This window comes from Microtus ochrogaster, linkage group LG4 (genome assembly GCF_000317375.1).
Source record: "Microtus ochrogaster isolate Prairie Vole_2 linkage group LG4, MicOch1.0, whole genome shotgun sequence".
NCBI classification, from domain to species: domain Eukaryota; kingdom Metazoa; phylum Chordata; class Mammalia; order Rodentia; family Cricetidae; genus Microtus; species Microtus ochrogaster.
This window is the reverse complement of record NC_022030.1, coordinates 55374093-55387025: the sequence shown is the minus strand read 5'-3', so window position 1 is coordinate 55387025 and position 12933 is coordinate 55374093. Positions and strand designations below refer to the sequence as shown.

The following is a 12933-nucleotide window of genomic DNA, read 5'->3' as shown; positions in this document are numbered from 1 at the left end:
CGGGAATTCATGTGGAGGTCAGAGTGGAGGCAGGTGTGAGTGGGTGCAACAGAAGGAATCATGGCTGCCAAAGTGTTTGAGTCCATCGGAAAGTTTGGCCTGGCTTTAGCAGTGGCAGGAGGCGTGGTGAACTCCGCCTTGTATAATGTGGATGCTGGACACAGAGCTGTCATCTTTGACCGATTCAGTGGAGTACAGGACGTCGTGGTAGGGGAAGGGACTCACTTTCTCATCCCTTGGGTACAGAAACCAATTATCTTTGACTGTCGCTTGCACCCATGGAATGTACCAGTCATCACTGGTAGCAAAGATTTGCAGAACATCAACATCACACTACGTATCCTCTTCCGGCCAGTGGCCAGCCATCTCCTTCGTATCTACACCAGCATTGGCGAGGACTATGATGAGCGGGTGCTGCCTTCCATCACTACAGAGATCCTCAAGTTGGTGGTGGCTCGCTTTGATGCTGGAGAATTGATCACCCAGAGAGAGCTGGTCTCCCGGCAGGTTAGCAATGACCTCACAGAGAGAGCAGCAACATTTGGGCTCATTCTGGATGATGTGTCCTTGACACATCTGACCTTCGGGAAGGAGTTCACAGAAGCAGTGGAAGCCAAACAGGTGGCTCAGCAGGAAGCGGAGAGGGCCAGATTTGTGGTGGAAAAGGCTGAACAGCAGAAGAAGGCAGCCATCATCTCTGCTGAGGGCAACTCCAAGGCAGCCGAGCTGATCGCCAACTCCCTGGCCACGGCAGGCGATGGCCTGATTGAGCTGCGGAAGCTGGAAGCAGCTGAGGACATTGCTTACCAGCTCTCTCTCTCTCGCTCTCGGAACATCACCTACCTGCCAGGAGGGCAGTCGGTGCTCCTCCAGCTTCCCCAGTGAGGCCCCCCTGCTTGCACCTTCTCAGGCCAACCAGGCGGTGGCCTCCATCATTCTGAACACACTTTCCTTCTGTCCTACCCCAGAAATCACTGTGAAATTCCATGATTGGCTTAACGTGAAGGAAATAAAAGCAGAATTACTTCATATCTGTAATTACCAAATGAAAAAAAAATGTACCCTAAAGTGATATTGACTTTTAAGGCAGCCTTGTCAAATTGTTGACTTGCCCCAAACCCTGGCTTCTAAAACATGAATTCTTTACTTACAGTAGAACTAATTCTGATTATTTTGCAGGACAAATAAATGCCCTTCCCATTAGAGGATGGGCACTATGTGTTTCAGAGCTGAAGACTCATACTTGCTGAGTGGGGAATAAAGTCATGGTGCTGGTTCCCTCCAATTTTGGTAAATATAAAATCATAAGACCCTGCAATAATCTCAGTGGCCATAATTTTTATATATTTTGTCCCTATTTTTGTTCTTTGGCTCAAAGGGAAAATGAGTCAGGACAAAGGTGATGTGCTCACTGCCCTCTCTTCATCATAATTTTATTTGGTATAAAATGCTGAATATAAATGAAGAATTTCTCTTTGTGGAGTTCCATGTTGATGGACCAGGTACTGCATTTTTCATTGTTTATGGTCCATGTGCTTTGTGCTAACACACTCCCCATGACTGCACTGGGTTCGCCTTTCCAGGCAACAGTTAAACCAGCAGGAGACCACTTGTGTGCAATTTGTTGGAATGGAATCTACATTTTGGGATTAGATTACTTAGTAGCGTCATTTTGCATTGAGTCAACTTTGTGGGTGGTCTCCAATAAACCCTGCTCGTACAGCGAGTGTCAGCCCTGATTATCTCCAAGCAAGCTTGTAATGACTGCACAGCTTGCTGTTTACAAGAAAAAGCCAGCTTCCCTTACTTTAATTCAGGGTATGCAGAGGCGTGGATGAACCCCCACGGAAGGAGTGGCAAAAGGCCCATTCTGGGCCATTCTTAGGGCTGAGAAACTCAGGTTTTTTGTCCTCCCTGGGGATCCAGGCAATAGTTAACAACTATCACTTGGGGCTCACCAATTAGGGCATTTGTCTTTAACAATGCCTGCAGGAGCTGTTACAGCTCAGAATAATAAGGACTAAAGGATTAGGAGGACAGACCCAACACTGGGGAGTGAGCTATTTGGTTGGTGGAAGTGTAGACACGCGCAGCAAATATTAAACCACACTGTGGGGTCGCTGCTGTGCCAGGCTGCTCCTCAGCCAGTGGTGAATTGGCCCTGTAGGTGACCTTTGGTAATGTCTAGAGACTGTTATGGTTGTCTTACATTATTAGTAGCTGCTACAGCACCTAATGGGTAAAGGCCAGGGATGCTGGTGGCCATCCGCAGTACATAGACCTCTCTCCCATCTCTTGGAGCCGAGTGAGGGTCCATAAAACATCAGTAGAGTTGAGGTGGAGAAACCCTGATTCAGGGTACTGGGGAGCCTCGGGATGCTCCTTTTTTCTGCTTCCAACATCTTCTGGTACACTCTCATTCCTTCTGCATCCCTGCTTGGCTGGGACCAACATGCTCCTAAAACATGACAGCCTTGTGGCAGAAAGAGCAGTGATTGGAGCTTGATAGATCTACATTAAAAGCCTACTATGGGCCTTTAGTTGGGTTGGCATTGGAACTGTGAAGGTGATGATGATGATGATGATGATGATGATGATGATGATGACATAGTTTCAGTCTGTAACCCAATGCTGGTCTGGAATCCACTATATGGCTTAGGCTTGCCTTACCAATGACATCACAGCAGCCCAGCTGCATCAGCCTCCAGAGGGCTAGGATTCTAGGGGCAAGCCCATGTACCTGGCCAGAGCAAGCCACTTAGTCTATTATCTCAGCTTCAGTAAAACTATTTCTCTTATTTTAATTTCTTTATCATGTATGTGGTGTGTGTGTGTGTGTGTGTGTGTGTGTGTGTACGCACGCATGCACATGTATTGAAAACACTCAGGCAGAGGTCAGAGAACAGCTCATAGACATCAGTTTGCCTTCTGCTGTTTGGGTCTTGGATTGACCTCAGGTCTTCAGGCTTCGGGTAGGTGCTTTTGCCTGTTGAGCCATCTCACTGGTCCATGAGCTTGAATTTTTTTAAATCTGAGAAAAATAGGGACTGGAAATCTTACCTGTGTGAGTGGTGGCAAGGATTCAACACAGGCAAAGCCATTAGTACGTGATACACTGGATCATATCTTCTTCATAGGATATCATTGACTCATTCTTGCTTGAGATGACCAAGCAAGTCTCCCCACCTTTGAACATTTCCCAGCAATTTCTATTTTATTTTATTTTTTTTATTTTATGTGTGTGTGTGTTTACATTTACATGTCTCTGTGCATATGTTGTCTAGGCACTTGTGCAAGTAGAGGCCAGACATTGGGTGTTTTCTGCTTTTAATTATACTTTGCTCACTGATTGTGTTGACTGGTGAGGGATCCCCAGAACCACTCCTACCTCTGCCCTTGCAGCCTCTTCATGGGGGTCATAGGCAAACTCTGCTATGCCCAGCTTTTTGTATACATTCAAGGACTCTGAAGTCAGGTCCTTATTCTATTGTAAGTACTTTACTGACTGAGTGAGTCATCTCTCCAGCAGCAGCAACCTCTCTCTCTCTCTCTCTCTCTCTCTCTCTCTCTCTCTCTCTCTCTCTCTCTCTTATAGAACACTTAGTAAAAAGAAAAACAAACAGGAAAAAAAATCTAGCCAAACCTAGATCAGCTGTGTTTTTATTCTTGGGCAGCACCATTGTTAACAGTTAAAAAATGCATCACCATGTTCCTTTTTTTGGGTCTGGCTTACCTCACTCAGGATAGTGTTTTCTATTTCCATCCATTTGTATGCAAAATTCAAGAAGTCCTTGTTTTTTACTGCTGAGTAATACTCTAATATGTATATATTCCATACTTTCTTCATCCATTCTTCCATTGAAGGGCATCTAGGTTGTTTCCAGGTTCTGGCTATTACAAACAATGCTGCTATGGGAACATGGGATGTACTCACTCATATTTGGTTTCTAGCTATAAATAAAGGACATTGAGCTTATAATTCGTGATCCTAGAGAAGCTAAATAAGAAGGTGAATCCAAAGACAAACACATAGGCATCCTCCTGAATATTAACCTTCATCAGGCGATGAAAGGAGACAGAGACAGAGACCCACATTGGAGCACCGGACATAAATCTCAAGGTCCAAATCAGGAGCAGAAGGAGAGAGAGCACGAGCAAGGAACTCAGGACTGGGAGGGGTGCACCCACACACGGAGACAATGGGGATGTTCTATCGGGAATTCACCAAGGCCAGCTGGCCTGGGTCTGAAAAAGCATGGGATAAAACCGGACTCGCTGAACATAGCAGACAATGAGGACTACTGAGAACTCAAGAACAATGGCAATGGGTTTTGATCCTTACTGCTCGTGCTGGCTTTGGGGGAGCCTAGGCAGTTTGGATGCTCACCTTACTAAACCTGGATGGAGGTGGGCGTTCCTTGGACTTCCCACAGGTCAGGGAACCCTGATTGCTCTTTGAGCTGATGAGGGAGAGGGACTTGATGGGGAAGGGGGAGGGAAATGGGAGGCGGTGGCGGGGAGGAGGCAGAAATCCTTAATAAATAAATAAATAAATTTAAAAATAAAAATAATGCATCGCCAGCTCCTTCTCTCCCTTCCTCTCCTTCCCTCGCACACTGCCCAGTGCCTGCTTGTTAGACCTGGCGATGTATTTGGAGCATCTCTTCATGTCAATCCATATAGCTCCATATTGTCTGTATCATCACTTTACAGTGCTACCTACGGTTCCACAGCCTCACCCAAGTGTAATTTGTCCTGCTCATTCCTCATCGTCGTGAGCATGTGGGCCGTCAGGGTTAGAGTGGGTTGTATGGAGCTTTTTGTCACAGTTGTGCAAGGTGAGCCCTTTCTGTGCACCCTATATGGTTGATCCGTGGGGTGGGTTTTCTTATAGAAACGTATTCTTTGCACCACCCTCAGGAGCTTCCTGCTCGTGGCGTGGGGTGGACGGTAGGGTCAGTGCGCTTTGTTTTTCCTAGTGCTCTTTGTTTTTCCTGATGCTGCTGAATGGAGCGATGATTCACTCGGGCTCTGCCCTAGCCTGTACAGGCTGGAATCCCAACCTTACCCGAGCCTTGTCTTCTATGTCTCTGAGACGGAGGTGGCAATTCTGCCTCTTTACACAGCTCTTCTCAGAATTGAAGGAGGAAGACTCCATCAGGTACATAAAGATTTGGTGGATGGCAAGTGTGGATGGCAAGTACTCCTCGTGTCCTAAATCACATTCAGTGAGAACAAGTGCCCCAAAAGCTGTGCGCATTCCCGAAGTCTTTCTCCTGTTAGAAGTCCAGGCTCCTGTGCATACATTTCCATGTGTATACCACCATCATGTGTCCTTGCCTTGGACCAGCTAGAGTTTGAAAAATCTCTCCTTTGCTGCTTTCCTGAGTCTTTCTTTCTTCTTGTGTCTGATACAGGGCCTTGCTATTTATTGGGGGAGTGCTTGGAACTAGCTGATCCTCCTACCTCAGCCTCCCCCTGCCCCCGCCCATGTAAGGACTACACTGTGAACTTCAGAGACTTTGGGTTTCCAACAGTTGCCGTAGACAACCACACAGAACCTTAACCCAGCCAACTCTTGTGATCTTACAGCAGGATGGATGTTCCAGATCAGCTCTGTTGGGCTTAAATCAATATGGCAGCCAGGTCGTGTCCTTTCTGAGGCTTTAGTGGAAAGTGCATTCCCTTGCCTTTTCTGGCCACTGGAGGTTGCCTGCAGTCCTTGGCTCATGGCTTCACATCTCTCTGACTTATGTTTTGGTTGTTATACCGTCTACCGTGACCCTTCTGCCTTACCCTTAAAGATGCTGCGGATCTCCCTGTCACCTCCTCACTTCCATGTCTCCACATCTGCCAAGACCCCTTTTCTATGCGCTTGGCCTAGGCATAGCTTGTGTAGACTAGGAGGTGGAACCCTTTGGGAGACTGCTACATGATCCGCACGCGCTGCTTTGGTGATTTACCTTTCTGAAACTTAGATATTTTAGGGAGTCCAGGTGTGGGTACACCTGACAGGTGTGCTACACCCCTAACTGAGCAGGGATCCCCAATCACACTTCATGGAAGAACTTCCCTTGTCCTGGGGAGAGAGAGTATGGATGCTTGCTGTAGATGAGGTTTAGCATCCAAATGATACCTGTGTTGTAGGCGGTGGGTGGACACAGAAGCATGTTACCCAGGGGAATGGCCAGATGCCCAGAGGTTGGGCTCCTCCAACCTCTCTGCTTCTCTCATTGGTCTGGTTAGTCTACAGGATCTCTCTGGGCTGACTGATCCTAAATCTGGGGCTCAGGCCGTACATGTTACCCTCTCACGCCATTGCTTGACTTCCAGAAGTGGACACTGTGAAGAAGGGGTACACACAAGTGTCCTCCAATTACAAGTTGGAGTGATCAGCTAGCAAAAATCCCAAGATCCTGTGGGCTGTGATGGGGGCATGCAATCAACTATCTGCCAGTTTTTTCTCTTCTAACTGTCAGGTAGTATCTCACTAGGGCCCCTGGCCAAGGGAAAAGGAATACTGGTTGGCTCTCCCTTTTTCTAGGTCCTCTGCAGTGGATCTTTATGAGAACCCCATTTTCTCTCTCCAGGGTGAGGGCAGCCAAGTTCCCCCATAAAGTTTGATTGGGGAGCCCTACTCACTACACATGCTCACCATGTCTCCCCTTGTGGATAGTTGTTTTTTACTTTTGGGGGCCCCTCACCCAGCTCCCAAATAAATACACAGAGACTTTTTCTTACTTATGAATGCCTGGCATTAGCATAGCTTGTTTCTAGCCATCTTTTCTTACTTAAATTAACTCATCTACCTTTTGCCTTTGTGCTTTTACTGTTTTTTTTTATTTCTGTTTTATTTCTTTTCTTTCCTTCTTATTCTGTGTTCGGCTATTTGACTGGGTAGCTGGCTCCTAGCATCCTTCTCTCCTTTTCTTGCTCCTCTCTTGTTCCTCTTTTTCTCCTGTTTATTCTCTCTGCCTGGCAGCTCCACCTATCCTGCTCCTGCTTAGTTATTGGCTGTTCAGCTCTTTATTAGACCAATCAGGTGTTTTAGGCAGTAAAAGTAACACAGCTTCACAGAGTTAAATAAATGCAACATAAAAGAACACAATGCATCTTAGCATCATTAAACAAATGTTCCACAGCATAAAGGAATGTAACACATCTTCAACTGGTATCCTACAACGTCCCCTCCATGAAATACCCCAACAGACATTGTTCTTTACCCTTATCTACTCCAGGCTCCTCTTCATCTGGCTTCAAGTGTTCAATGTGACCCCTGGATCTCACGATCATTTGCTTAGTTCTTGGGGTCCCTTTGGGATGACCAATCCCTGGCTGAGGCTCAGACAGAGAACTTGGCCTATGCGCGCTGTACTGGGCCTCTAGAGATGGGTACTGTGAGAGGAGACTACATTAAAGTATCCTTCCAAGAGAAGCTGGGTGGTCATCTCATGAGATCTCAAGATTCCCTGCTCAGCCTGTCAATCAACCAGCTTTCTCTGTCACTCAGCCCTCTGGGATGTGATTCTGGGCAAATGGATTCCATTTAGTTTCCATCATGCTAGTCCTTCTTGGGAAGGACTCAGTTCTTATCCATCCATGCTCAGAAGAACCCTGGTTTATCATCTTGTTTTCCTGTTGCAATGACCCTTAAGGCCCACCTTTCAGAGTAGAGCCTTTGGTGTCCTGAATGTGACCCTCTACGGGTGTGTGTTCAAAGCTAACCTTCAAGATTGTTGTACTAAAAGGCAGAGTCTTGGGGGAGCTGATAAGATCGAGGGTGGAGCCTCATATGTGGTGATATTTTGTTTGTGTTTTAACAAATAAAGCTTGCCTGAAGATCAGAGTGTGGAGTAAGCCATCTTAGTTAGCCGTAGAGGCCAGGCAGTGGTGGCACACACCTTAAATTCCAGGACTCAGGAGACAGAGGCAGACAGATCTCTGTGAATTCAAGGCCACCCTGGGCTGCACAAGGTTGAATCAGGGTAAAAGAGAAACAGAGCTCACACCTTTGATCCCAGAACTAGGGAGGTAAAGACAGGAGTGATATGGCTGGGCAGAAAGAGGAATATGAGGTGGGAGGAGACAGGAACTCAGAGAATTCAGTCTGAGCATTCGTAGAGACAGGGTCGCCCTTTTGGTCCAAGGTAGAGGTAAGAACTAGTGGCTGGCTGCTCTGCTTCTCTGATCTTTCAGCCTTAACCCCTATATCTGACTCTGGGTTTTTATTATTAAGACCAATTAGAATTCATGCTATACTCATAATTTTATATAGGTTTAGCGTCCTATATAAGAGACCTGGAGAGTTCCCTTGTCTCTCCTACCATCTAAGGACATACCAAGAAATCATCCTCTATGAACCAAAAAGTGAGCCTTAATAAGAATCTGTCTGTCAGAACGGCAAGGAATTCTGTTATTTATAGGTTGCCTCATTTGTGGTATTTTTGTTAGTGTACCCTGAGCGGACCAAGAGCCCCAAATCATTAGTGCCCTGTCTGATAAAGCTTGTCTCTCATGTGAAGGCCCAGTGGGTAACTCTGACATGATATTCTGTTTTTAAGTGGCAAAGATTAAGTTGCCTCTGGAGAAATATCACGTTGCCCATTTCTATCCCTTTAGATAGACGTCATTTTCTCACCTGCAGGTGAACTGGATGCCTGTCTGCCTACTCATGTTCCAACTGATTTTTTTTTTTTAAATTTTAGCTTTGAAGAATTGCTCAGCATCACAGAACCGCCAGCCTAACATAAAGTGAGAAATCCATCCATGTCACCAGGCATTCCTGGCAAAGTAAACTCTTTTTTCCACGTTCCCTTCCAGTTCTTATCTTTGTGAACATGTAATTTAAGGAGCTGTAATCATAGTATAGCTATCATTTTGTGTTCTGCATTTTCCACTTAGAATTAATTATATCATAAGCATTTTCCATGCTGTTGCAAAGTCATCATAATTATCATTTCTAATGACTGTATGAGAATTCATCAAGAGGGGAGTGCATTCCTTAACCCTTATTGTGTCCTGGGTTTTGGGGACACTCTTTTGTTCTGCTTTTCCTTTGAGGTTACCCTTGATGTCATGCCCATCTGCTTTTCTTGGGTGACTGGAGGGGAGACAAGCAATGACATGGGGGGGGGGTCGATGGAGCAGGAGGAGCGGACGACAATGGACGACAATGGAGAGGGCACCAAGCAGCAGGAGTTAACATTGTGTTAGGGTCTGGGGGGATGGGTCAGCCAGTGAAGCACTTGCTGTGCACCCATGAGGACCTGAGTTCAGAACCCTAGCACCCACGTGACCCTGCATGCCTGTATCATGCAGAGACAGAGGGTCTCTGGCCTGCCACTCTATCCTAATCAGTGAGTTCCAGGTTTAGTGAGAGACAGTGTCTTAAAAAATAAGGAGGAAGTGGTAGAGGAAGACACACATGCTGCTTTTTGGCCTTCCTCCAAATGTATTTGCACACACGTGCACACACACCTGTGTCAACATGCACGTATGTGCAACTGACACACATAAAGTGACAGGAGTCTGTTACACACACATGTACAATTAGAGCGGGGACTGGAGGGCCACCCTAATCTTTTGGCAAGCCCCTTTGTTAATGACTCTTGGGGATGGCAAGCTTTTGACCTTGGATACCTAGAAGGAAGGAGGCTGCTGTAGGAAGCTGATTTTGAAAAGACATTTACCCTAAGGGCCTTAACTTTCCCAGCTGTCAGAATCAACTCTCAAATGCTCTTCTGCGTTCCACAAACATAGCTCCAATTTTTGTTAATCAGATGTTTAGGGCTGATTAGAGCTAGCATGATCATTTGAGAGGAGGATTTCAGCTAAGCTGGTGTTTCTTCAACCCCTACCAGTGATGTCAGCTTCCCTGCACTCCATGAGCTGGAATTCCACACCAGGCATGATCCTCTGCAAAACAAAGCTCCCCTGAGAATCTCTGGGGAAACAGTGACGCTGTGTGCTAGGTTTCTTTCTGGGATGTTCTTAACTCCTGTTCATGTAATGCAATACCCTGAGATGTCCTGTAGAAAGGGAAAGGGCTGCGTTTGCTTGATCTAGTGTTTTCTAAGGTCCAGTAGGCTTTTTTGTTCTATGGTACCTACATTGGTTATAGTCCAGTCAGGAAAATCAACACAAATTGCATAATTTTTAGAAGATGAGTCATGTTCTAGTTTAAAAATGTGGGGCTGGGTCGGCCGTTCAGTCAACAACATGCTTGTTGTCTAAGTATGAAGACCTGAGTTTAATCTCTAGAATGCATATAAAAAAGCTGGGCATGGTGGCCAATGTTCATAATCCCAACTTGGGGACATGGAGACAAGTGAATCCCTGGAGCTCATTGGTCATCTAGTCTAGTCTACTTGGTGAGTTATAGGCCAGTGAGAGACCCTGACTCAGAAAACAAGATGGATGGTACCCAAGGAATGCATTAGGCCTCTGGTCTCCACATAAAGATGCGAGTAAATGTGTGTGCTTGTGGGTGTGTTTATGTGTGCATGCACACACACACTTGTGCATATGTATGTAGATTGCATGTATGTGCGTGCTCTGGCGCACATGTGTTGCCTGTAGGATTTTCTTAATTAGTGATGGATGGGGGAGGGCACAGCCCATTATGGGTGGTACCATCCCTGGGCTGCTGGTTCTCGGTTCTATAAGAAAGCTGACTGAGCAAGCCATAAAAAGCAAGCCAGTAAGCAACTGTCCTTCATCAGATTCTGCTCCCAGGTTCCTCCCCTGCTTGAGTTCCTGTTCTGACTTCCTTCAGTGATGAACAGTGCTGTGAAGTAGAAGCTGAATAAATAAACCCTTTCCTCCCTAAGTTGCTTTTGGTCATGGTGCTTCATCACAGCAATAGAAAGCCTAATTAAGACAAAGACTAAACCAGATGGAATGCTGAAGAGGTTCAAAGCATGAGAGGATTCAGCGAACCCTCTCTGGCTGTGAAGAGGGAGGGTCTGTCAGCCAATGAATGTGGGTAGCCTGGAGGAGCCCATGAGGACCAGCCAGCAGTCCACTGGGAAAGCAGAGGGCTCAGTTCTACAATGTCATGAAACCTGTTTCTGTTTTCAAGCGATCCTCGAGCTAGTATGACAACCGAGGTCAGCTAGTGATTGTTTCTGGCCTTGTGAGACCCGAAGCAGAGAATCTCTTGAGCCCCATGTTCTTCTGACTTACAGATCTGTGTGGGAATGTGAGTGTTGCTTGAAGTCATCAGGTTTGGAGTTAGTTGCTATGGCAGCAACAGAGAATGAACACAGGCTCCCTCCTTTAGTCTCTTGCCATTCTCATGCATTTGCAAGAACCGAGGCTTATTTTTTAATTGTTTTTATTGTGCTATTCAATTTTGTTCACTCCCTCCTCCCCTCCCCTCCCCTCTTTTACCCTTTTACTGTGATCTCCACGCTCCCTATTTACTCAGGAGATCTTGCCTTTTTCTCCTTCCTATGTAGATCCATGTATGTCTCTCTTAGGGTCCTCTTTGTCATCTAGGTTCTCTGGGGTTGTGGACTGTAGGCTGTTTTTTCTTTGCTTTATGTCTAAAAGTACATATTATATTTTTCTTTCTGGGTCTGGGTTACTCACTCCATATGGTTTTTCTACTACATCCATCCATTTGCCTGTACATTTCAAGATGTCGTTATGGATCAAGGACTTCAACATAAAACCAACCACACTCAACCTCATAGAAGAGAAAGTAGGAAGTATACTTGACCACTTTCTAAATACACCCCCAGTAGCACAGACTGAAAGCAACAATTAATAAATGGACCCTTGTGAAACTGAGAAGCTTCTGTAAAGCAAAAGACACTGTCAACAAGACAAAAACGGCAACTTACAGAATGGGAAAAGATCTTCACCAACCCCACATTGGAGAGAGGACTGACCTCCAAAACATATAAAGAACTCAAGAAACTTGACATCCAAAGAACAGATAATCCAATAAAAAAATGGGCTACAGACCTAAACAGAGAACTCTCAACAGAGGAATCTCAAAGGGCTGAAAGACACTTAAGGAAATGCTCGAAATCTTTAACCATCAGAGAAATGCAAATCAAAACAACTCTGAGATTCCATCTTCCATCTGTCAGAATGGCCAAGCTCAAAAACACTGATGACAGCTTATGCTGGAGAGGTTGTGGGGTAAGAAGGACCATTTGTGGATTCTAGCTCCTCTGTGGTTCTACACAAAGGGCTGGTAGGAAGGCTAACGGCTCATGGTGAGCATCTGTCAGTGTCTGTTAGCATTTGGTGGAGTGGGTGTTCAGAGAACTATGCCAGAGTGGCTGACTTGTGGAAGAGCAGAACTGGAGCTTTAAAACTGGGCCTTTGAAGCCAGGTGATGGTAGTACACACCTTTAATTCCAGCACTTGGGAGGGGAGGTAGAGGCAGGCAGAGATCTCTGTGGGTTCAAAGCCAGCCTGGTCTATAGAGAGAGTTCCAGGACAGCCAGGGCTACACAGAGAAACTGTCTCAAAAAACCAACACACACACAGACCACAGACACACACAGACACACACACACACACACACACACACACACACACACACACACACACACGACTCTGAGATCTTCCATGAGTAATGACGGTGTACCCATGCCAATCTATAAGACTGACAAGCAGCACAGAGGGGTGTTCTGTAAAAAGCATTCCAGACCAGAGGCTGATTTCCATTTCTGTCATGTTCTTATCCAGTGTCCCTGTGTTGCTCATACTGCGGCTTCTCTAAAGGGGTATTGTTGGAGAGCCCCTCTCCTTGTTTCTGTCTCTGTGCATCTGTTTTTGGGTAGACATGAATGTGTGTGCACAGGAGTGTATAAGACACTGCTAAGAACCTGTCCAACTTTTCAAAAACAGAGTCTCTCATTAGACTGGAACTCAGCACGGAAGCTGGGCTGCCTGGCCAGCTAACTCCACGGATCT

At 46.0% G+C, this 12933-nt stretch overlaps 1 protein-coding gene across 2 annotated transcripts; it reads left to right on the top strand.

Moving 5' to 3' along the window:
* Positions 1 to 7: 7 nt before the first annotated feature.
* On the top strand, positions 8 to 885 carry LOC101978934 (prohibitin-like). Of its 2 annotated transcripts, XM_005361561.1 has the most exons (2): positions 8 to 477; positions 835 to 885. In XM_005361561.1, the coding sequence occupies exons 1-2, from the start codon at positions 61 to 63 to the stop codon at positions 883 to 885; spliced, it is 468 nt and encodes a 155-aa protein (XP_005361618.1). In that variant the 5' UTR covers positions 8 to 60. The 2 variants fall into 2 exon arrangements, with proteins under 2 accessions (XP_005361618.1, XP_005361617.1); XM_005361560.1 differs by having other exon boundaries at positions 8 to 885.
* Positions 886 to 12933: the final 12048 nt, after the last annotated feature.

What these genes read in the sequence shown, in the direction of transcription:
- LOC101978934 (XM_005361560.1), top strand. Translation starts at nt 61, where the DNA reads ATGGCTGCCAAAGTGTTTGAGTCCATCGGAAAGTTTGGCCTGGCTTTA.